This window comes from Botryllus schlosseri, chromosome 3, assembly GCF_051294905.1.
Source record: "Botryllus schlosseri isolate E-star chromosome 3, Bs_hap1, whole genome shotgun sequence".
NCBI classification, from domain to species: Eukaryota; Metazoa; Chordata; class Ascidiacea; order Stolidobranchia; family Styelidae; genus Botryllus; species Botryllus schlosseri.
The window spans coordinates 19,424,905-19,451,397 of record NC_137238.1 but is presented as its reverse complement, the minus strand read 5'-3'; the positions used below and the strand labels follow the sequence as shown (position 1 = coordinate 19,451,397).

The following is a 26,493-nucleotide window of genomic DNA, read 5'->3' as shown; positions in this document are numbered from 1 at the left end:
AAAATGCTACGAAGCTACAGCATCTTAACATATTGATAAATCGGTTCACAGTCGAGTTATTCTCTGCTTCAAGGTTATTATTAAGATCTCTGATGATAATGCAATCTTTCGATTTTTTATTAATTTTACACAAGGTTGATTCATTACATCTGAGCTCGTCGGTGGCGTCATCCACGCTAAATCTAGGGTGTCTTGTCTATAAATGATCACAATGACTATGGATCTGTTTTCCTGGAAACCATCCAAATTGATCCATAGCTGCTCACAGTCTCGACACGCAAAATTGTAGCCCAGTGACCCGCACATCCGAATTGATAAAATTCCCATTCACAAGCATTGTAACGGGTCGGTGAGTGAATGAACATATATCCAATCCACCCAATGGCATATTCGAAATTGGATCAGATTTGAGTTTGGTCTCAGAAATATCGACGGGAGTTAGCATACTATTCAGCGAAGTTACGATTTCAGACAGATCATCATAAACTTTTTTGGGAGTGATTTCATATTACAGTGGCTTATTGCGAGTCGATGTGAGGTAGAGGACCCTGATAAGATATCAGTCATTTTATGTATAGGCAAACATATTTGTATTTCTTAACATCGTTTAAGTTGAAACTTTCGGTGGACAAATCAACACCTTCGCGGAGGTCTGATGAAGGTTGCAAACATTCCGTACATTGTTACTATGTTTGTCATGATGTCACCCACTAGCAAGACCAAACGAATAATTGGGTAAACGCATATCAATAAATAAATAAATTGAAAATGATGCGCTTACTATGTATAGCTTGCTTGAGGGAGAGTAGTTGATCACATGATCTTCTGTAAATCACTGTTTATCACTTAGAAATGCTGACGAGTCAACATTCTTCTTATCCCAGATCTTCTCAATTTCTAGTCCATAGGACACCAAATTTATGCATCTTTTTCCTTTGGCTGGCTTCTTAAAACAACGTTCAGGTCCTTCGGTGAGGTTTTTTCCGCGATAAAGGTTGACCTGGCATTTGCCCGAAGTTTCAACCTAGCAAAGTAGATCTCATCTCGAGTAGTTCGATCAAGGAATTTCACCAGGAATATGGATGTTTTTGTAGCATCTCGGAGGGGTTTGCGGCGGCACAACGCACAATAGGTCCTCTTCGTCTAATCTGACCCTCATCGTTTACAAATATCCACAACAACTTTCTTCGTATCCTCGTTTTCTTTCATTATTGCAACGCCTTGATATTCCAATAAATCAAGGCGAGATATGCGGTGGAGCTTGTCAACTCGATTAAATACACTCTCTGTACTTTCTCGATTAGCTTCGACCTCTGTTTGTCCATTTTTGCAGATATCTCGGAGGTGTTGCTCTTGATGGTGGCAATCTACTGTAACTGATCTTGATTCTTTCGTAACAAGTCGTTGATCTATCCTGCCAAGTTTTCCAGCAGCAAAGGCCATATCTTCTTTATTATATCTTCCTCATCCAACACCGTCTTTTGGTCTTTGCTAAGCTGAACTCTACCAGTTCGTGGTTGAGAACAACGCCTTCAATTACTATCAGTCTCGTGCGCGAGCGTAATCAAACCAGACACGTCCGGTCGTCTGCACTAGCTCGACGAAATTGCTCGAATGCACAATTGCACAAGGCGACTTGTTTAATGTAATAAGATAATATTGTAAACTGAGTTGACATGGGAAATGTCTGCCTGTGTTACCACTTAGCATGTTATTACCAGCAGGTAAACCAAATAGACTTTGACCTTGAGAATTTGGCGAATAATGCCAATTCCATTACCAGATAAAGTGATAAACCAAATAAGACTTTGCCTTTGGGAATGTCGTATCGTGGGCACATTTGATAGAACCGACGCAGATTCGGGTCGATGTTGTGTGCTGCTTGCATTTCATGGGTCCGCTCCTCGGGCGGCATATCCTAAACTTTCGCATTCTTCCTGCATCCCTTCTATTTACATAACAAAAACTGGTAAACAGAATGAAAAAAATGTAGGCAGAACATCCGAGAGCCGTTTCTGGGGTTTTTGAGGTTGCTGATTACGAATATCACATTAGTTTTGTCGGATTGGCTCTTTGTCAGAAGATATTTAATTATTTATACCCCTGAAAAAGCCCAAAATTACTGTATTTGCCCTTAAATATTTCACTGGTAGGAGGAAAATCGCAATTTTTCTAATTTTAAACTGCGCATAAATACCTAAATATCTACTATGAAAAACCCTCGTGTCATTCTTAGTCATTCTATCAATATTAACATGACATGATGCGAAATATTTGTTCATCAAAAAGGCAGTTTGTCCAGCCTAAAAATTGTACCCTTGCACAACGGAAATAGCCTACATATTGTTCTGTATCAATTAGTCATTCTACCAAGATTAAAGAGGAGTATAAAGCTGTAAAGTTTGACCTAAAGGCTTAACTACAATACTCATATACGTCTCAATTCTTCGGACTCTGGTAAATGGATAATTATCCGCTGAGTCAACAAAGTGGGTATACCTAGTAATCCTATCAAACGAGAAGCTTAAATCTGGTATCTGGTATATTCGAATACCGATGAAAGATTCCAATTTCACATTAGAAAGGAGTTCACTGCATTTAGTTTCTCCTAGGATGTAGCAAATAAAACTTCTTATAGATGATCACATAGCATCCAACTACAAACAATTGGTCTGAAAATTCGTATCTGAATATCGAAAACTTGAGCACAATCATGAGCATAAAAGCTCACTTCCTGTTCAGTCATATTGCCATATTTCCAGATCATCTTGTTGATTAGCAAGGGGAGAGGTTCTACCAAGACATCAGAACAACAAAAGAAAGATATCAGGGCAGATGAAATGAGCAATTGAACATATTATGTCAGACCATTGCCGGAACCTTTCGAGAAACTTCACGAAATAGCTTACAGGGGAAAATCGTACAAAGAACAATTGTAATTTAAAATATATCAATACTATTATATTCCAACAGATTATTTCAAGCTTACAATAGGTGGTTGACGTAAATCTGATTGAATTAATGCCACGTTATTTGAATATCTAGGTAAATCCTTATTATACATGGCTGGAGTTTATTTATGTACATGATATCCGAGAAAGTCTATAACTATGATAAATCAATTACCCCATAATATAGTGCTGTTGCTGTATTTCAGGGTTGTAAGGACTCGAGTCATGACTCGACTAGAGTCAGACTCGAGTTACGATTTTATGATGACTCGACTTGACTCGAGTCATTTTCTCAAAATACGGAAATGACTCGACTCGACTCGAGTCAATCTGCGTATTGACTCGACTTGGACTCGAGTCATTACGATTGACTCGAACCAAGTCATATGACTCGAGACTCAGATGGCCAAGACCGACATTTCATTGTAATTTCGAAGAACAAGTAAAGTATCCACCCTATTGGGATTTCGTCTATTGTTACTGGTACTTGAAAATGCGACCATAGAAACTGTTAAAAGTGAGGAAAATTAGTCTTCTATAAATGCGAAACATCGATATCACCAAACAGAGTTATAAAAGGGGGTTTAACAAGACTTTAACTGGAAAATGAGCAGTCAACAGAATGACTCGGACTCGGACTCGAGTCATAATACCATGACTCGGACTTGAACCTCTGCTCGATGACTTGGACTCGGACTGGACTCGGTAATGAATTGAAAATGACTCGACTTGATTCGAGAGTCAAAACTATAAAAGTGAGATTGACTTGTGACTCGGAGATTTATGACTTGGTTAGAACCCTGCTGTATTTTCATTTTAAAGAGTCTTCTGCGTGTAAAAATAACGAGTAGATTGAATTTTTGAACTTTATAGTACGACAGAGCCGATTTTTTATGTAGTCATTACCGCGAAAATGGGAGATTTTGGTCAAAATAGCCCGATGGGTTATCTTCACAACAAGAGCCAATTTGAAAAAACTAGGGTCATATTCGGAATCAGTGCCCTCCAGAACTCACAAAACCACTCTTACTTCGTATGCCTAAAAATATGTGTTGACCAATGATATTTATTCATGTGTTGTAATTCCTGTAGGACAGATTGAAATCGATTGTCGAACTGATTAATAGAATGCAAGTCATTTCCATCTGGTGTTTATAAACGCATGCATTCATCTTTTGTGAAACTATTTGCAACCTATTCCGTTACCAAACTAACATATAGCCTATGATGAATGTATCTCTCCGGAATAATCGTCGTCCTATGCATTGTCGAGCTCTCAGATCCAAAACTAACGCAAGATCGCAAGACCCAAAACTAGTGCAAGATCCAACTGCACACCTCTCATTGCCACAATGCAAGGCGAGGCTCTAGTGGCGAGATCGGGTTTTGGTTTAATCCACTTTCCACATCAATGGGTTGGGGTTCGAGTCCGACCGAGGTCGACTCCAGAATTTCTTCCCAAGTGTTGGGGGTTTATCTAGGCTCCTCCTCGCCAGCTGATGATCCGTGTAAGCGGTGCCGAGATGTGGGCCATGCTGAGGGTTACCATATTTTGAGATACGAAAAAGAGGACACTTTTCAAAAATTCTGGAAGCTCCGGGAAAGAAACCTGGTGATTTTGAAAACTTTTCGACCGACAGTGCCATGTTAACTAAAAAAAGCTCAATACTTTGACTCGACTTCCGATTTACCCGATTTTTTACGAAAATCTGATGTTAGCTGCGTCGGAGTCCACTTTTTGATCGCATTTCAACACTTTTTCTAGAAAAAGAGGACAAATCCCCAAAAAGAGGAGATTTAGGGGTCCTCCGTGGACCCTTTCAAATTATTGAAAAAGAGGATATATCGTCTTCATATAGGACGTATGGTAACCAGAGGTGGTCAAAGTAGTCAGGAAAGCTACTCAAGTAGAAGTAGAAGTAGAGGTAGCGACGAAAAAATATACTCAAGTACGAGTAGAAGTACTTCTTCCATAAGTCACCTAAAACTGCTTGAAGTAGAAGTAGAACTGACTGACTTTAAATCTACTCAAGTAAGTCAGTAAGTAGTTTTGAAAACAGTCTTAATTCGTTCACATGGACTGTCAAAAGCTGCGAAAGGTGCAGGGCAGAGAGCTTGATTCGTATTGATGCATCCCAGGAGGTATCGATTTTCGACAGAATAAGCATTCTTTCGCATCATCGGATGCAAATAAGTATTGATACTCGGAATGGACATGGAAATACAAATACCACTTCTAAAAAGAGTAAAATATATTTCATGTCTTTTGTCCATAAAACTTCGAAGGTGATCTGCTAAAACGGGTGCAACGTTAAAAAAAGCCGGATTTTCCAGATTAGCAGGACACGTCATTGGCTGCTAGATTACGAAATGATAGGTAGGCTAATTGCTCGATTGCGAGACGGTAGTTTCAAACGTTATGGTGGACCATATTTACTGTGATGTAATATTTGATATGGGCGACAATGCGGTGTGAGCGGAACCAAGCAATCCGGTACCTAAATTATATTCACTCATATTTCGTGAAAACATATTTGTCACTCCATGACCCTACTCCGGCGATCCACTTTTACGGCTATTCATCATATTCATTGGGAGTTTGTTCAGAGAATCAGCTTTTGTCGCCTAAGCGCGCGAAGCGCGGGAAATTTCTAGAATTCATGATTTCATCGGTCAGTATGATCGGGAATTGCATATATTGTTATCACTTTTCATCTTCTCTCTACTCACGTAATCAGATTTGCCGGTAGAGCTGAGTGAGGTGTGTTTGAGAAGGTAGGACCACTCAATAATAATTAAATATCTTCGGGCGTATGCCCGTTGGCAGGAACGAAACAGCACCTCGTCCGGCCCAAAAAACGTGGGTTATGGGCTCCCATAGGGTGATAAAACGACCCCCCATCACGTTGTTCGCGTTTGTCACGAAATTATCTGTACTGTATTGTGAGATAGCGCGAAGCGCAGCAAAATTTCTGGGCTTATCTTGACTTTTATTAATATTATAAATGCTGGTACTCCGTGAAAACAGCCCCGAAATTCATCAGGCCATCTTTCTTATTGAGGGCTTAAACTACTTCTACTTGACAAACTGAAAAAAGCGAAAAGTAAGTAAGTAAAAATATCTCGAAGTAGAAGTAGAGAAAATCAGATCTACTTGTGTAAGTACCAGAAGTATAGGAAAACTACTTGAGTACTTCCAAAAAGTAGAAGTACTTCGTTACTGGCCACCTCTGATGGTAACCCTAGCTTGCTGCAAGTTGTCAGCTAAGAAATCATAATAAAAGCCTGGTGGAATCGGCCTGGTGTAAATGACCATGTGGTAGAAAAACACCATGAATATCCAAGACAATAACAGCAACAACAACTTCGAGATCACCAAAAGTCACAATCTCGACTTTGTTGTGATGGAGTTGAAGGTGAGGGGACGCACGCTTTTTACATGGTTGGGGTGCGGGTTCATTCTCAACATCTCCGTTTTGCCCATTACATTCATCGTTCATTGATTATATGGGATTGAGACCGAAAGTCACATCGCGGCATGCCAAAGATATTCCGAAATTGCTGCGAATGTTGACATTTCTTCAAAACCACAATATTGCACTTAATGTGGTGATACGTTTGAGGTCATCATTTTCGATCTAATAATCCTGTGAACCTATCTTATTTCTTATAATAAAAACATTTCATCACAACTACGGTTATATTGCAAATTCCTGAAAGCATGTTGCGACCCGAGATTGAACGAGTGACGTTCATGTATTTAGACTGACGCACTCCCGACTGAGCTATCGCGGCATAAGTAAGCCCAATACGAAGACCGAACCCGTGGCGTTCGTTTTATTAGCACGACGTCCTAATCAGATGAGCTAACCGACCACGGCCATGTCTGGATAAAGTCATTCCAATTCGATTTTCCATGACACCACATTCATGTGGTACCCGGTAATGGAGGTCGAATAATGGTTTAGTGACTCTTGTACGTATAGAACATTAGTAATGTTCTTCTCAATGGTGATTTTACGATCTGTCTCCAAATATTAAACAGAACGTATTGTCGACCTCGAGGAGAAATAGTTTTAGAATGACTAGCAAGGAATATTCGGCTAGCGCAAGACCAGATATACAGATCGCAAACGGAGATAATTTTCCTTCAGGTTTTGTGCGCTCTTCGTTGAATCATATTGAAGTTGCATGAGTGTCAATGACATGTAAGCGCCTCCAAATTTAAATTATAATGCCACAGAAATGTTCGCGAAAAGAGTGATTCGATAATACATACGCATGCACAGTATTCGGTATCAGATAAGAACAACGATCGATACAACCTTGGCGGTCAACCAGTCCGATCGCTCTCGCATCGGCAAAGGGAGAAATATACAGCTATACGCCGAGCCTGGTGAGAATTCACAAAATTGATTATATCATACAAAAAGTATGAAATGTAATCTCTTTATTCACTAACGCATACCGGCCAGGAATTCGCAAAATTTATGATTGCGTCGTGATGAATATGCCCAGATATGAAAAATGTAAACGCAGTACCACCTTGCGTGTTGCGTGTTTCAGGACAGAAGGCGAAGCAACGATCACAAGGCAGTGAATTGAAGTAAATATTGTCCTTTGAATTCGATTGAGATGACTCGCTACCCCATATATATTCTAAATTGTACTTTCGCTACCTGCATACCTGCTATACTGATGAAGCAGTAGGCTGATACCGTCTGCAGCTTTGGTTTCTTTCCTTCTTTCATCTCAAACGGATGCGTGCGAGAGAGAAGAGGGGCGAGAAAAAAATGAGGAGCAGAAAGTGCAAAAGTGTGACAACTCGCACTGCGCGTTCGCCTTCACGCGGAAATTCCATCCACTCAGCAGTTCTATAGTAATCGGGAGAACGAGCTTGAAGTACTTCTTGGCGGTACAGAACTTCAATATACAATCGGATAGTATATTCATATTGAAGTGAACCTGTATATTTTCGGTCGACATCCGTCAGTGGTAATCATCAACAACTAGTACAGAATTGGAAAGAACATTGTATCCCGCCGGCCATCCGACAGTCGACGAGCATATTCAAGTCCACATTCAAGTCGAAATACAGGCAATGACTGCCAAATATAGATACTAGTCCATCCTCAAGATTACCGGACCATGACCTTACCTATCGATCTCGCCTTCCATGACATGCCACCCCGTTTTTGTCGCTTGCTTTTTTCTATACTATCTTCTCTTACATTCCATTCAGTGTGTACTGTGCATGCCTCCTCTTTACATCGCATCGGTCAAGTTAGGTGTCTGATTCCATAAACTACTCCAAGTCGCTTCGGCACCTTCCTATCTTTTCATTGTATCGCATTTTTGTGGTGTATTGAACTGATAAAAATTGCTAATAAACCAATGATGATGATGATGATCAACATTCCACAATCGTATCACAAATTACGACGTCACAAGTATGAAATTTTGAGTAAGAGAGAAATTGTTTTATACCCCGTGAATGAATTTCGTCGATAACATTGGTATAGTTTCACACATGTAGCTGTCAAATATTCAACCATTCTCAACCCACGTGATCGGATTGCTGATGATAAGGACGATTTATTTTTGACTCAACAAACAGAAAACTTTGACGTGAAAAATTAAAATTTTGACATTTTTTACCTTAAAAACGTAATTTTGACCATATTTCGACGTCATGTATGTGAATTATGTGTTTTCGCACATAATGTTGGAATAGGGTTACCATATTTTTTTAGGCAAATTCCAGGCACTCTTGAGCGCCCGCTAGCGGATTATAAAATGAGGTATGACACATTGTCTGTCAATATGACGTCACACTAGCTAAACCTTGCCTGTCAACCAGAGGTGGTCACGAGCCGGATCAGGAGCCGCTATAATGTGAAGTCGATGCATTTATGCGCTTGTGTGATGTAACCAGCAGGACCAAATTAACATTTTCAGTCCTCTCCTATCCAAATAAACACTGATCTTGAGCCCATCATATAGTAATCAATGTAACTTCTGGGGGGGGGGGTACTATATAGGCCTACATCTGGTATAAAAGCCATCTATATGAGTCTGTTCGTTAAATTATGTGAAAGAAATCTGACTATAATATTGGTTCTTCCATACATTACTATCTTTTTTACCCTCTCTACGCACACATGAACGTAGTCAACGATAGAGCTGGTGGAGGATGAAGACTCTGAAAATGCTGAGAACGTAATTATGCATCGTAAAGTCATGTCATGTCACACGGAAAAGACTATATATGAGCGTAAATGCCAGTCCGCAGCAGCAGCAGGTTGCACAATGCACATACGGTGGTTTCCAACGTTTTATGGTCGCGACTCCTTTTCTAATTTGAACATGTTCTGTGGCCAAGCTCAATATTTGATAAGCTGATTACTGAACAACAGTAAGCACCTTTGGCCAGACTCATTGCCCCAATTTGGAAGCTGATTACGTTCAACATCTTCGCGAACCCCAGAATGAAGGCAATAGCGACCCCGGGTTTAGAGTCACTATATCTTTGACTAAAGTATCTAAATGGCCTTCACCGACTCTAGGAATATACCGGTCTCCTATAAATGCGATTACTTGCGACTTATTTCAGTAAATGACGGTTTTTTTTTATTGCATGTTTTGTCGAGGATGGAGGTGGTCCATACATATTAAAACAAATGAATGTGCGGGACTAAATCGCGCGCAGCGCGACGAAAAATTCCGAGTGGCATAAATCTGCAAAGAATAATATCGTTTATGCTGATTTACGAAAAAAAATTGATCCTGTTTCAAGCCTTCAAAATTCCGGACATTTGGGCATATTTTAGAATTTCCTCCCGGACGCAGTTTGAACAGTGAAATTTCGGACATGTCCGGAAAATTCCTGACGTATGGCAAGCCTATGTCAGAATTGTACTACTAATCTTTATTTGTGCTTGTTACTGTCTGTCCTTACGGAGTAGTTTGACCTGAAAAAAACTTTTTTGACTGACAAATTTTTAAATGAAGAAACTTTATTTTAACGAAGTCTAGAACTATATGAATAATTCTGGTAGTGACATCACGCGATGGTAAAAATAATTAAAATCTGTTGTAGAACAACGAAAGATATTTCCCTACATTCTCGGTTGAAAGTGTCTGTCATTACTAGATAACTTTCCAAGAATTGAGAAAGAACATTCAGCAGCAGCAGCTGTTGGCTGGCAACACTAAAGTTGTGCGTACACTGCTGGTGACACACCATGTTGCTTTATTCTGACAATATTCTCTATATCAAATCTTTTCATCATGCGCTTCCTTATATAAAGAACCAATGCACAATGCACATGCACACGCAGTGACACTTTGGGAGGATTTGTCCTAATTTTTTGAAAAAATGTCCCCCTTCGCCCAAATATTTTTTGCACCCTATACCATATCGTTAAAAAGTGGGTAATTCGGGAGTCGAGTCAAAGTGATAACCTTTTTTAGTCAACACATCAAGATTTCCAGTAAATATTTCAAAATCAGTTGTTTTCAATTTCAGTAAATTAACTTTCCTGATTCCAAAATATGGTAACAATAGTTTCATCAATGAACAGTTGAACATAACATTTACAGAGTGCAAAATGCCTCGGTCGCCACGAAGTAACCCCATCAATGCCTACCATACACAGGCCTGCCAAAATTGAGTGGGCCTACTTTATTGTTGTTGTTTTTTTGTTTGCCCTGTTGGATATTTTTCAATTTTATTGAATATTAAAGCCACTCGTGATTACTAACCATTGGTTAGTCAAGGGCTGTGATTCAAACGTATCAGCAACGATTTTGGATTGTTATCATAAGTGGTAATATGATCTGTGTGAATGCAGGTAATTATGCATGAATATCGAAGCGTTATTCGCATTAGATATTGCAGAAGCAGCCGGTCGGTTTTGTATTGAGTGAATTGACTTTCCAACACCGTTGTCAATTCGGTTTTTACTGCCGCTGTTTGATGACACAAAGTGGATAGTGAAGTTTTGCGACTTTCGTTTGATACAAATACAATATACAAATTTGAATTCCTGGCGATGCCAAAACTGCCAAAAATATAATCTGAAAAGTGACATATGCCAAAAATAACACTGCCTGTATATAGCTATCCATAGGCGCCAACTTACGAGGTGGCGGCCACCTCGTGCAAAATATTGAACGTCCCAGTAATTTGTACGTTATAGTAACTATAGTAATCAGTAATTTGGCGAATCGACGGGACCTCGTTGAAAACGTAGTCGATTCTGATACGCGCGTGCGGTGAGAAGCACCATACCCGATCTACTCTCTCGGCCAAATATAGACGTTCTCCTTTTCTGAAGTCTAAACTAATTGAATTGTATTTGTGCCCATAAGCGTGTTCAACAGAATTCTTGAGCTTGTTTCATGATAATCTATTTAATCGGGACGCGAAATTGGACAGTGTGTTTGTGTATGCCTGGGAACCGAAATTCGTTACTCTAACAAGGCTTTGCCCACTTTAATTGGGAAATGTAGCAATACAGCTTAAACACCGATATACTGAGAAAACAAATTGTCGCGAGGCGACCTACTCAATCAGAGCACATTCGTGCTGTACGCAAGAGACGAGATATACTGATTAGATGAACACTTCCTCGTTTGCAATCATCTATATTCCTTGTGGTCTGCTTGATACACTCGCATTCCCGAATTATCGCACAATGTCATTTTTCAGTGTTTCAATCGATATGAACACGGTGCGTTGTGCACGGCATTGAATTTCGTTCTCAAATATTGATGCATCACGAGACGGCACAATTCTGAATTTATTCGATTCGTTTGAAACGGGCAACTTCTATATTCTAATAAACTTGATTGCTGGACGAAATCGTATCGAGAACAACAATATCGAAATAATTAATAAATATTGTAGGGTTACCATATTTTGGAAATTTGAAAAGAGGACGCGCACTTTTTTAAAATTTTCAGACTTTGCAAAACCGGAGGAAAATCCTGAAAAATGGTTAATTTTTCCCAAGCTTCGTGGTCGGTTGACTAAAAAAGGTCAACTTTCCGGCCCAGCTCCCAAAATACCCGCCGGAGCGTTACTTCAGTGCTGATTTACTGTATCTAAGTCTATTTTGCCATATATTTAACCTAAATTCCCAAAAAAAGAGGACAAAATCTCAAAAAGAGGACATTTGGGCGTTCTCCAAGGACACACAAAAAAGTAAAAAACTGGAAAAATCCTCTTAAAAGAGGGCGTATGGTAACCCTAAACTATTGGGCATTTGGCAGACAGTGGATTTCCATTGAAAAGATCATGGTATGCGCCCGGAATTGAAATTAGGCCTACTTCTAGCCCATAATCGTTACATTAAATACGAATAGAAGGTTATATATTTATGCCCTTGATATTTTACGGCATATAGCCTATGCACACCGATATACTCCAAAAATGCTTTGCGAACGTAAATCGGGAAATGCCGTTAAATCGCTGTTTAATTGCCGCGATGCGAGCAAGTCAACGCTAAGTCAGAAACCAATCGCGTTCGCCTAACAAATAACACTGGGCAACAATTTTGAACGAAAGATTTGTTGACTTTGATTTTGCACTTGATTTAGGCTAATTTTGGGGTGCTGATTCCACAAATGCCACAGGTTTTCTTCTATCACGTCAACTTTTTGCTCTTCGACATATGCCCAAAATATGTAAATTTTCACGAATTTAGTCATATTACTTTTCCATATCATAAACAAAATCCACACTTTTACCATATAAAAAGTTCATAGGCTCGATTGAATTATGTAGGAAAAAGGTACTGGTATCGACGTAGGCCGATGTTTTCACCCGTTTTTGGTTAGAGGATTCAATCATCCGATGATATATATATTTGACACATATTTGATGCAAACTGCAGGATATGGCAAGAAAAATAAACATTTCTATCAGCTGTAGGTCCTATGCCACATTCAGCTTATCCAGTGTAACCTGAAACTCCTATACTCTCGATAATTTGGATCAAGATGAAGATCCTAGGGATAGCAGGCCAAATGATGAAGATTTTGAAATCGAAGTTGATTCAGAACGTGGAGTGGTCCATCATCACGAGTTATTGATCTGACAAGCTTTTGGAATAGAAATCTTCTGAACATTTTAACATCCGTATGAAGTGAAAAAAGATTACTTGGCAAGGTAGAGAATTCAGGTATCTCACTTTCGATCAGGAAAACAGCCTTTTCTTCGTAGGCCTACTTTCCATCACTTTTTGTATTGCCGTGACACTGGCATTGGCATGATAGCCTACCGTTACCATGGATTACTGGAGGAGTTAGGAATCCCGATTTACAAGTCAAGTGAATGGCAAATGCCTATAGGTAGCTCAAAAAGGTTCCTAAAGTGTGCCATTCTCCAAAATGGCAAAGTCTTAGATGCAGTAACAATTGCATACTCAGTTAGTATTCGTGAATATTGCAAAAACATTAAGAGTAATTCAGAAACGTTGAATTGTTGCAATATCACGAGCACGATTGGATCATATGTGTCAGCTTTGAAATATTGTGTTTTCTAGTGGTCAGACAATAAGGATGCATATGTATGTAGCCCTGATACACATGTGTGACTGCCATATCTCTATGTCGGACAGCAGACATTCAAAAAAGCTAAAATATCTAAATAATTTCCCTAAAAACCTTGACATAGTCACAGATGAACAAGGAGAAAATGCCCCTCAACATCGGAAGATGATGGGGGTACGATACCAGAGTAGATTGGAGCTTACATATGTTAGCTGATGACTATTGCTCGAGTATCAAACTAGACAACCTACAGAATTATAGGTTATTAGCGTAAATTTGGACCCTGAACCTCGCACTTTATTTGTCATGTAGAAGCAATATCAGTTTAAATCAACCAAATAAAGCAGTGCAAATGTTTAATTGAAGTCTATTGATGTACTTTCGACTGCTTGTGGTTTTTGAAACGTCCTCCAGTTGAAAAAAAATCAGCAGCAATTCTAGCCCATTGGCGTTTCGGAAATTCGGTCCCCATCATTGGTTCTGTTCGATCTCGTCGATGCTTTTCACAGCGGTTGCAATTGAGTCTGCATGTTCAATGTCTTTTGAATAACCTGGCCACCAGCAAGCTTGAGCTGCAAGTTGTCCGGTCTTGGTTATTCCAAGTTGCGATTGGTGAATGTGCTTCAGAACATCTTCGCGCAACGGCGGTGGTATGGCGAGCAATGTTCCCTCTAATTTTTGACGAGTCTGCGCGCCCCCACTAACTCACTGCGCAGACCCACTAACTCACTGCGCATACCCTTGGACAACAGTGCGTAACCACTAAAAACAAGGTCATCACTTCGGACTTTTTGTGCGCAAATTAGATTTTCTGTGCGCAGAGACCGTGTCAGCACTGCGCATTTGCGCACGTGCGCAGCTTAGAGAGAACATTGATGGCGAGTCTGTTGCTTTTTAGCAAGAGATTATCATGTACTGTTAACACGTCTCTGAGATTCCAGAACACACGTAACGGTCCATTTAATTTTTTTTTTGTTATTCGGCAATCCTCCGACAACATATATCATAACAGTCGACAGTGTCTTGTCTTCTTTCAGAGCGTTCTTTATTTCTTCCAGGCGTCGGTAAGTAGCCGACAGCCCGCTTACCAGAGCATGCACACATGCTTCCGCTTCCTTGTAAAGATCAGTGTCTTCGATGCCATCCGTTGTCGGCAAAGGGCATCGTGATAGCGCGTCTGCTGTGCACATCGACTTTCCTGGCGTGTGAAAAATTTCAAAGTTATAGATAGGACATCAACCTGATTTGGAATCTTAGGATATTAGGGTTGGGGAAGGGGGGATTGGAGGTGGGTTAGGGTGAAAGTTGGGGTAGGGTATCCCAAGATTAGGGTTGGGGAAAGGGGTATATTAGGGTTGTGGGAGGGTAATATTAGGGTTGGGGGAAAGGGGAATTGGAGGTGGGTTAGGGTCAAAGCAGGGGTTAGGGTATCCCAAGATTAGTGCAGAGTTCACCGGCAAACATTCCAGTAACCAATCATGGTGACCGGTACCGCTACGAGATCTACCACGGCACGTGATTCTTCCTTATCTGCAAATCATATTTCATATTTAATGCATTTTTAATAGAAAATTTCCCGAGTGCCGAGTTCACCACGGGCCGAATTCACCAAGTGTCGAGTTCACCAAGTGCCGAGTTTGTGCGGCCGAATTCACCAAGTGCCGAGTTCACTGGTAATCGTTTATACAATAAACACAAAATATTAAAAATACGGTGATGCTATTATGTGGGTTTATGAGACAATGTGGTGGGTGCCTAACCCAAAAAATTGACGTGATAGAGAAAAACGGAAGTCATTTTTTAATTCAGCGCCCAAAAGTTAGTCAAAATCAATTGTCTGATCAAAGGCAACAAAAATAGTGTTGACTAGTGTCATTACTAATTTCTGATTGGTTGCACCATAGCAATTTACAACGTAGCTGGCATGGAGACTCCGCTTTGAGAAGTAGCGATGTTGTGACCGACAGCACTACTAGTGGATAGGTAACATACTCATTACTCAACTCACTACTCAGTACTCACTCAGGTAGGCTATCACTAGGTTTTAGCGAATGAATTAACAATATGAAGTTATTGTTTCGCGTTATTCTGAAGTTATGTACCCCAAATGGCATGTTCAAATACTCGGGTAACCACCTCTATTATTGTAATGCCATATATGTGTTGGTCGTCATAAGGTGGTAGCTGGTAAGTATAGCGGTTGGTAGGCCATTTCTGAGTTGAAAAATCTTATTGAAACACAAGAACGCGGCGCATCTCTGTTCAATGTTCATTTAGCGCAAGAGAGGCAGAAATGGTAGATATGGTGCTGACTTTAATTTTGCAACTGCTATAGTGCAGGCAATGACAGGTTTATACAAGATTCTGTCCCAATTGCAAGCATAACAAGAATGGTTTTAGCTTTTGAGGGATGCCGACTAAACATTGGTCGCGGAAATATTTTAATAAAATGTTTTGTAGGCCTATGTGCTGAGTGACGTAGTGTCCGATTGAATTCAATTTACATATATAGTCGTACAATTCTGCGATCTGCATGTTAATAGTGAACCAGTCATGTACTTTAGTATCTTTCGTCATCATTGGTAATAAAAATACCTCCACTGGAGGATCTTGAAGGAATGAATCTTTTGATTTTTTCATAGGTAGTTGGAGGAAGGTGGTTCCATAATATGATTAGCGGGCATTCAGTATTATCTTCGTGACATTTCCAATTTTAGCCCATAAAAATTTGATTTAAGTCTTGTAGTATTTCCTCCCGGATACAATTCACTATTGATAAGCACAGGTAGATAATGCTGGTCGCCGAAATGTTCTTGATTTCTGAAATTTTAGTGTCTCCGGGACACCAAAACGATAGCCCACAGCCTGGCACGGTGAATGCTTTTTTGCCCCTGGAAACTTTCAAAACAGCAGGCTCTTGATGTGCAGGGAGTTTATCATCAATCCAGGAATATACAAATCCATGCCAAGAGTTTCTAAGCGTAATATTCGTATCAGACTAAATTCACCGCGGAGAACTGTATGTCAAACTGTACTTGAAATGTCTGCTGGAAATATCCCAATATCATTGCATAGACGGTCTACGAAGCGATAGAAATACTTTCCGTGAGGGAGATACTACCGCTGTCTAAAATTCTTAGCAATTACTCTTCATTGAATACCATATCCAAGAATTATCCGAACTCCAAATGAGTTCAATTTACAGCAAAAACCAGCACAATCCGCACTACAGCAACGGCATCGTCATATTTGGTTACCTACCCACTAGGGGGAGCTGCAAACCACAAGTTACCAGATCGAGTCTCCATGCCAGCTACGTTGTAAATTGCTATGGTTGCACGCTTCCGTGTTTGTAGGCTAATTATAATCATTATTCTTGTCTGCTTGAAACATCGTTTGGATATGTTGTGATAATGCATTCCAGTTGATAGGTACTGAGTAGTCGATAGATCTCTTAGTACAGGGGTCGGCAACCTTTTGCTAGTCGCGGGCCAAATTTCGGGTGTACAACTTCTTGGCGGGCCGGAATTTTTCTTAGTACTATATTTTACGCTCACTTCGGTATATTATCCTACATTGCTGCAATCTCAATCATATCAATCAGAAGACACATGTATTTACACTTCAACAACACAGAATAAATGTGACAACTGACGCAGCTTGCTTTGTGAAAGGTTTTCAACTTCTGGTAACAAGTCAGATGAAACAAGAATCAGACCCTATTCAAAATGGACGTCCGAAATACGTGATTTTAGCTTGCTCTTCGTGAATTTCATTGTTCAAAACTATTGTTCACATGCGTACGTGCTTCCAAAAATCGATGCAATTTCTTTTGCATTGTTGGTCAAGCTGGGATAAAGGCCAATTTCATGAACATACTCTTTGTCAAAGTCATGCAGCGATATGCTCTTTGTATGAGATTTGTCATTCAATTCAACTGCATCGCATTTCAGGAAGGCGCATTTGAACTTTTAAGGCAATGTTATTGGCGTCCACATTAAACGGAGTACTGAATAGTCAGAATTCATTTTGTAGAGAAGGAATGTGGGAAAAGCGGGTGAATATTCAGTAGTTAAATTTCGTGTCACAGTTACAAATGTAGTGTTGGTACTAGGTTTTCTCTCCTCCAGTATAGGAAAGTGAGCATAATTGTCTTTGTACTGTTCACATTTCCAGAGTCACAGATTGGTGTTGAATGCGCCTCAACATCTCATGTATTTAGTAGTTTTCCCCTGAAGTTGCAAATTCAATTTTTCAGATGTGACGTTAAATGTACCAGGAAAGAAAGATGAGATACCCATTTTCGATTACAAGATTATGAGTCGGTGATATTTGTGTTTTCGAGGAAAGTTGCTATTTCATTTCTCAGTTTATACACTCGTGTAAGCATAGCTGCTCGAATTAATGCGCGAACATGACAGATATACGCCTACATGACATCGCCATATTGTTTCTCTGCTTGTAGTAATACCTGGCGTAACTGATTCAGTTAATGAGAGAAAAATCATATTAACAGTTTTCATCATTGTGGCCAAAACACTATTCACGTTGGTTGTCTTGGCACACAATGCCTTCACGAAAATTAAACTATAGATAGGCTAACTAACATACGGAGGCTAGTTATCTATAATTGAACAGTTTGAGATTCCGTCATTGTGTCTGAGATGTTCCAAGCGTTTTCGAAGCAAAGGAAGGACACCTTTGTTGTCACACCCCATTACAGTGGTAAACCCTTTAAAAAAGTATGGAACACCTTCGGTTGTGAGATACACCCGATTGATAAGCACTGATCCAGTCTGGTCTATCTCCGTCTCCTACTTCAACCACCTTCGTTTTATGGCGTAACAATAGCTGACTAAGACGATGTAGGCTACTATTATATCGTAGCAATGCCGCATTTTTTTCATGCAGTGTTGCACTGCAGATTGAAACTCATTATGATACGGCGGCCGTATTCTTGTGATAACTAATTATTATGTCGCGGGCCGGACGATTTCGCTTGGCGGGCCGGATCCGGCCCGCGGGCCGTAGGTTGCCGACCCTTGTCTTAGTAGTTGCTATTGGGTGTGTATAAGTAGATATTTCCCTTTGACGAGGATCTCGGGTAATGGGAGTGGGAATTTTAGCAGGTATGAAAAAGTCATCAAACACTGGAGGCAAACTATTGGGAAAATATTTGTGTCGATTGGGTCGTCGCTCTATCCTACAATCTCTATAGTTAAACATATTATTTTTAATTCTCGCATTATTGCTGTCGGTATTCCGTGATGAGTGTCAGCTGAAAAGATTCGGGAATAAACATGAATATTATTATTAAAATGTGTCATGAAATTGATGAGCCTTAGCGCTCAACGGCGACTTTTGTGGCCATGCTGCACTCGTGGCATTATAGAGATCAATCTCAACAGTGGCGTGCAAAGAATATAGAAGGTGGCTTGCAGTTGCAGTCAAAATGCCACGACTCGAACCTATTCGTTCGGTTCTGTGAATTCGTTTTTATGAGGGGCTAAATGGATTCAGTCAATCAATCAGGTTTATTAATATTTTCATCGTTTCAAAGCATCACAAAATTGCGATACAATGAAAAGATGGAAAGGTGTCGAAACAACTTGGAGTAGCCTTTAGGATCAGACACCCACCTTAGCCTAGGCGAAGTAAATAAGAGCCATGCACACTGAATGAAAAGTCATGCAGAGAAGAATATAAGACGCAAGCGACAAAATAAGGTGGCATGTGGCGGAGGGCGAGGTCGATGTTAGGTCGTGGTCCGGTAATCCTGAAGACTGGCTATAGTATTGATTTAGAAGAAATTGCTTGTATTTCGACTGGAATGCGGACATGCTCGACGACTGTCGGATAGCCGGCGAGATGCTGTTCCATTCGTGTTTCGTTAGGCATCACCGCATCAGGTTTCATGTTTGTAATATTATCTTCGCACTGTTATTGATTTATATTATGTAGTGAGGTCATTTTTGTTAGTCGTGTTGTGAATTCTATCACAAAGTTAGCTTGAACGACTTTGCTTTTATTATCATATATTATATAGTACTTTACTTTCCATCCTATACCATGTAGATCGTCGTATTGGATCAGACCTGGATAGGTAGAGTTTCTGGAAACTTGAGAAGTGCTCTTAGGATCGCAACCCACTGTACGAAGCTCTTTAATATAGACACTCCAGTCTAATCATGATGTAATGTGTAGGTTTACTAGTATACGGTATATAGTCAATATTCAGGATCTGTGGTTCTTGTCGCTAGCCCCCTCAGGAAAGCGATTTGAATTTCGAAGGGGTGGGTCGTGTAACACTGTCAAGCTATGTATGGGGTCCTGAAAAAATGGCGAAGTGATGCAGACTCTGTATACTAATAGTAGCTCTCGTGAGAAATAGGTAGTTCTACGGCCACTACAATGCAAGATATCTTAGATTAAGTGAAGCGTGCTCTTGCAAAATTGATCATATCTCAAATGCGTGACAGTTAATTCGAGCCACACGCCAAACTAGTTCATTTAGCTTCTCTCGTAAGTACATTTCGTATCATTCTCCTTCGAGTTGTCTTGGTACCATACTTGGTTATCCCAAACGACAACATAGAACATCTTCTGCAACACCAATTTGGTATCAAATAATAAAATTGAATGATCAATGAGTCAACTGCAGCTACAGGCTACTGCACTGCCAGTGCCTTTTTACAGTGCCTATACGTAAGTGTCCTTATGTTTGAATGATTCCTGTTTCAGATTCAATAGTAAACAAGGTATCCTACAAAGTATAATATAAACGATGATGCGCGCTGCTGGAGTCGATGTAGAAGAGCATGCTACAAAAATCCTATCAGACCTACACCGAATGCAACGAGATCGTGTTGGTTGTGACTTGATAATCAAAGCCCAAAATGATCTGTATTGCACTCATAGAATTGTAATGTCCTCAGGCTCTGAGTATATCCGGAACAAGCTGGCACAAACCAGCAATAACGATCGAGTATACATGATTTATTTTGGATCCTTGGACTCTGAGTGCATGAAGTGATGCATCGATTTCATTTACTCGGGCCAATTTGAAATCCCGGAGGGGAAGATTGAAAATCTTCTCGAGGCCGGAACTATTCTGCAGTTAGGAGGGATGAGACAACTCATAGCCGTAATTTTGACCGGATCCTTGAATGTGGAAAGCTACTTTTCAACGAGAAATATGGCAGGTGAGTACAAGTTGGAAGAACTCTCGATGAAATGCCAACAATTTTTTGAAGAAAATCTTATGGAGATTGCTAATCAACCCGAATTTGGAAGGATGTCAATGGCAGAAGTAGTCCACCTTTTGCTGGCGGGGGAACGTAAGTTTACCGAGCATGACAAGCTGGTTGTACTACTTATATGGGCTGAGCAAAACCCGCAAGCAACTGGCGATGTGCTTGACCCGATTCAACGGGTCAAGTTGGACCGCGTGCCGCAGGTGTTTTTGAGAAGTCTTCTCAAATCCCACGTGACGGTTAGCAATGATTTTGCGATATACAAGTGGATAAATGATCACCTTCTCGAGACTCCGGAAAACGTCAGCAGAGAATATGCTTCAGACAGGTGAGTGTGCAAAATCATTTTATAGATATCTCCATGGCTCAGAGCACAGTCACAAACCGATGGTTTCAACTTCGAAGCAGTGTTGGGATAAATTCAATACCTATGAGTCACAAGTCATTACGAGTCATTGCACATTTGCACTCGAGTTAAGTCACTTGATTTTTAGAGGTGACCTGAGTCAAATCGAGTCGAAATTAATAAGTAGCAAGCAGTCGATTCGTCCCAACACTCCTTTGAAGTTCTGTTAATGAGTCAGTATATTCTGCTTCATACTCTGAAACAATAAATTCTCCTATCCAAAGTCCAAATATTTTTTTAGCTACGGTATTCAAAAATTGGAAACACGTCATTGAAGAGAGATGATTTTTATCGTGTCTCACAGTTTGATAGCAAGATTAAGCATCTTATTGTACCCGATTTGCACACGTACGGTACCAAGTTACTTCTAAAAAAATTGTAGCTGGCATCATTTTTGAGCTCTTGTGTTTTCGAACCACTCTTGAGTCAGATATGGCCACGTCCCAAATGCACTCAAGCACTTGATTTTGCTCAATTGTATAATTTTGAGACATTAGATATGAACTGAATCCATCATGGTTATTCAATAAACAGGAGCGACGGAGCGAAAAAGTCACAAGTTCAAGGGAACTCGTCTGGTATCGTAAATCCACACATCGAAAACAACGCACAATCGCGTGCCAACAATATAAGGAACATACAAATAGTGGCGACTGCTTCACCCGCATTCCCGGCCAGTAAACCAGTGCGCAATCTGCAGACTGTTGTCCCCAAAAATGCTGCACACGTGACTGTTAGGATGCCTTTAAAGCGCAAAACATATTTTAGAAGATGTAAAACGACAAAAGTATCGAGACTCCATGAAAACCGCCCGAACATAGCTCTTTTGGAAGCCCTGATGAATTTATTGAGGCATAAAAAACCCAACGATGTTGCGATCGATCACGAAGGATTTGCGTATGTGGAAGATATTTTGAAGCATCCCCAATTTCAGCAATTTTCTTTGTCTGGAACTGAGATCTATGACATGGTGAAGAAGGACGATAAATCTCCTTTTGCAGTCATAGGAAGAGTCGATGATTTTCAGATACGAGCAACCTGGGGTCATACGTTCGAGTTAGAATCAGAACGCTGGGACCAAAGATCGTAAAACCAATGAAATTTGGAATTGCTTTTATCAAGATTTTGGATCAAATTGAAAAATCATAGGCGTGTCATGTATGCTTTACACATGAAGTCTTGTATTTTATGCTCAATTTTACTGGCGAAGGATATGCGGCGGATGGTGTGACAAAATCGCCAGTAATTATGTATATTGGAATGCCGAAAGTCACCAACGCCTGCAGGGAATATTATGTGTTATCAACAAGAGACTGAATAGGGTTATTGCTCCATGTCTAAAATAGTGTTTTGCCATCACGTGAACATTGTTGAATTGTTGTGTACACTGTACAGTCTTTGCAAAGTGTTTTTTGTTGTTGCTGGAGTGCCATGCATATTTGATGCCATAACTGCTACTGAGAGGAAAGATGCCTGTTAGAATTTTAATGCTGGTTTTCAGCGTGCCTTCATTGCTCCTCTGGATTGGGTTATGTTTTGATGTTCAAATTATCTATTTGCCTTTGATATTGAGTGACTTACTGTTCCTAGTTAGATTTTTCTTGATAAACAGATCTCATGCCGTATGTAGAGTCACTTCCTATTTGCTAATGATGTCGACTACGATACATGCAAGTTGAGGCTTGCTGATTTCTGATACACAGCTTCCAGCATGACTTTACTCTCAATCAAATTTTACCCTTGTGACTTTGCACTTGCAGCAGTTTAACAGTCGAGACATTGGATCACTTGATCATAATTTTGTGCTTTTGTTCCCGCAGAGCTTGCCGTGGGAGTAGTATTTCTTTACTATTCTTTTCAAGGGATGTTTTTAAGCTGGTTTCATGCTTGAATATTTTGTGTGTGCTGTGTTTCTTTATCATTCCTTTCGATTCATATTGATACTTTCAGCTTTTTTCATGTTTGGCTATTCAGTATTTTGTAGGTACGACATAGTTCTTGATTGTGCGTTTTAAATGCACATTGGTAATTGCCACTGTTTTCATGATTGAATTTTGATATGTACGCTACTGTGCAATTTGATTAGCATTACTAATCAAACTCCATTGAATTCACTGCCACTTTCATAATACCCAGAAATGAATAACAATGAAGGACTTGATACTTTTTCAGCCAAATACTTGATAACCACTTAACCTCTGAACTGCCAGTCCAGGCACAGTAACCTGTCATGACGTCCGTGCAATTTCAATTTTCTTATTACCTCAGGCTGTTTGTAATACATTGGTAAATACATTTCTTTCAGAATCACGAGATAACAAACTATCAGATGTAATTTACATGATCGTGTCAATGTTACAAGGCATGCTACTATGATGCTTCCGGAATAACCCCGGATGAGACGATACCACGACCATTGTGACGTTATGATCAAAGTATAAGATGAGTGTCACATTCAAAAAAAGTGTAATGGCAGCAAGATCAGGGTATTTTCGAACCATATTGATTCAACGACTACAGAGGTTTGAGATGGGCGAATCACTTTTAAAGATATGAATTCCGAGCATGAGAAAGCTACTGATCTTGTTTACATGGGCTGATTTGAAATCCCAGACGGAAAGATCGGAGACTGGCTTCAGGTTGGAACTATGTCACAGTTTGACTCGGGGGTAAAAGCGGCCATATGTAAAATTTTGACCTAATCTATTGGCGCCGAAAACTATTATTCAAAAACAACGATAACCAAATTCGTGGATATTCTGAGAAGCGAAAAGTTTTGAAATGTTCAAAAGAAGAAAAACTTACCGTTGTTCTGCTAAATTGGGCCAAGAAATATCCGAAAGAACACCTCGACTGGATTAACGATTCAAGCAGAACAAAATATCCTGTTTTGAAGTCTACCATGTCATCGACAACGACTGCTTGAGGAAAAAGTCATCAAAATGGCCCCTCTTCCCGACCGACAGGTATGTGTGACAATAAGGGGTGAGGTCTGGTTACAACCATTCGCGTACTCGAATTCGAGTCAAGCGTCAATTGTAATGATTTGAGTCGAAAAGTGAGAGTCGATTGTTTCGAATAATGCAGATACAGCCTACGCCTTCATGCCAAGAGTTACATTTTATTAACGAAAAATTTGATTTCATTTCTGTAATTATCACTGTGTGATGCCTTTCCCCAATCTACTCCTTAAATTACTTGGGCCACTTGAGTCGACCTAATTCTCAGAACTGTCTCATTCTAGTTCTACTGGAAGCAGTTTGGCATGCAGAAAATCGCAACCGTTACTGGTAACTTTAATGCAATGCTTCTACGAGTTCTACCTGTACTTGTGAATACTTAGACAATCTCGGGAACAATTAGACAATTATGTCAGAATTCTCTGCATTACTTTTCATTCAGTGTGCATGCCTCTTATTTACTTTGTCTAGTCTAAGGCTACTCAGTTGTTTCGACACCTTCCTATCCTAAAGAAATAGTTCTAGGTTTTCCAAGTACTGAAGTGGTTATGTTAATAGAATAATTTAACTTCTATGTCGTTTATTGACAATATTACTTACTTTTTGCACTTTGTATTCCGTTAAAAAGTAGTTTTGGGGTACCAGTAGGCCTATGGTTGCATCACTTCAAATTATGAGCAGAAGTGTCCTGACAACTGGGCGATAGATCCCCTGTATCACCATAGAGAGAGAATTTTTTATTCATCATCGCAAAATAACAAAACAGGCAACAAAATAGCATAAACTTCAGAATCACGGACACATACAAAAAAATGGTTACAGTGTCAATTTGAAAGCAAACGAAATGTGTACGAATACGATTTACAGTTCTTAGGATTGGCCAATATGTTTGATTGCCAGATGAAGCTGCAGCGAAGTGATCTGTTGATCATCGAGTCTACTGCAGCTGATCGAAGTAGATTGGCTATAAATTGCATACATCGTACTGCAACAGTGAATTGTAAGATTGACAAGATAAATGTAAGAGCACATGTTAGGATGAACGGAGGAAAAGAGTTTAAAGTGTACTGGTCTGAAACAAACAAGATATGTTGACCGGTACTAGTTCACACTAAAAATACATTTTAGCTTTTGTATGATTCAATAAGGAAGGCACGATACATGGTTTTGAATACATATAAAGTATTGCTCCTAATATGCGAAGGAATGGAGTTCCATATTAGAGGACCTTGATAGGCAATGGTTTTGTGATGGGCCTTAGGTAAATACAGATTCATAACAGAACCTCTTGTAAAATGAGAATGATGTTCACTGATAGGTGTAAAGTAGTCCGAGAAAATGTCAGGTAGGGTGTTATTGTAGAACTTATGCATCAGAATGCCGACTTCAAATCTGTAAATATCATCAATTTTCAGGATTTTTAAATTATAATATAAAGGGTTAACGTGATCTCTACGATTGGCAAGGGATATTAGTTTGATGGCTTTATTTTGCAGGCTTCTAACTCGATCCAAATGTTTCTCCCATGTGGATCCCCAGAGAATAATACCATAAGTAAGATGAGAGTGAAATAGGGTATGATAAATCATTATTCGTGTGGATTGGGGTAAAATAAAACGTGACTTTCGAATGATACCTATGGTTTTAGATAGCTTGTTGCAATTAGAGGTTATATGTTCACCCTAAGTCAGATTGTTATCAATAACTATACCTAGATAATGTATGCTTTTCTGTAGAATCAGGCTTTCCCTATTCAGCCTTATATCAATCTTACTATTCGAATTCCTTCCAAAGAGCATACAGTGAGTTTTTGAGGTATTTATGGTTAATCTATTATTATTCATCCAATCCACTATTTTTTTGCAGGTTTGAGTTGCAAGAGGACTCTAAGTCAGTTATATTGTTCGACGACAGCATCAGAGATGTGTCATCTGCAAATAATTGGATAGTAAAGTCAGAGGCATTATTTAAGTCATTTATATAGATCAAAAACAAGAAGGGACCTAAAACGGATCCTTGTGGTACACCCATTTCAACTATTGATTTATCAGATGAAAATTCGTTACTTTTGACAAATTGGCGTCTATTGTTCAAGTAAGACTCCAATAGTTTGTACATCACTCCTCTAAATCCATAGTGTTGTAATTTGCCTAGTAGTATAGTTCTATCGACATTGTCAAATGCTTTTTGTAGATCTAGATAAACACAAATGGTTGATAGCTTCTCAAACAAGCTCTGATAGATGTTATCAACACTGTCAATTACTGCATGCAAGGTTGAGTGGTTTTCTCTAAACCCAAACTGTTTTTTAGATAATATATTAAATTCATCTGAGAAGTTGGTTAATCTAATAAGCATTAATTTTT

At 39.6% G+C, this 26,493-nt stretch overlaps 2 protein-coding genes across 2 annotated transcripts in view; one reads left to right on the top strand and one right to left on the bottom strand.

The window, feature by feature from the left end:
- The window catches only part of LOC145435986 (kelch-like protein 12), a 65,115-nt gene that overhangs the window by 17,464 nt on the left and 21,158 nt on the right, over nt 1-26,493 (bottom strand). The gene's annotated exons all lie outside the window — the stretch shown is intronic.
- Nucleotides 20,196-23,306, top strand: LOC145435966 (uncharacterized). The gene is made up of 2 exons (XM_080313247.1): nt 20,196-21,089; nt 21,702-23,306. The coding sequence occupies exons 1-2, from the start codon at nt 20,635-20,637 to the stop codon at nt 22,255-22,257; spliced, it is 1,011 nt and encodes a 336-aa protein (XP_080169373.1). The 5' UTR covers nt 20,196-20,634; the 3' UTR covers nt 22,258-23,306.

Bases quoted from the DNA above. Each gene is read 5' to 3' on its own strand.
- LOC145435966 (XM_080313247.1), top strand. From the start codon at position 20,635: ATGAGACAACTCATAGCCGTAATTTTGACCGGATCCTTGAATGTGGAA. The intron at 21,090-21,701 runs GTGAGTGTGCAA...TTCAATAAACAG, and splicing joins AGAGAATATGCTTCAGACAG to GAGCGACGGAGCGAAAAAGT.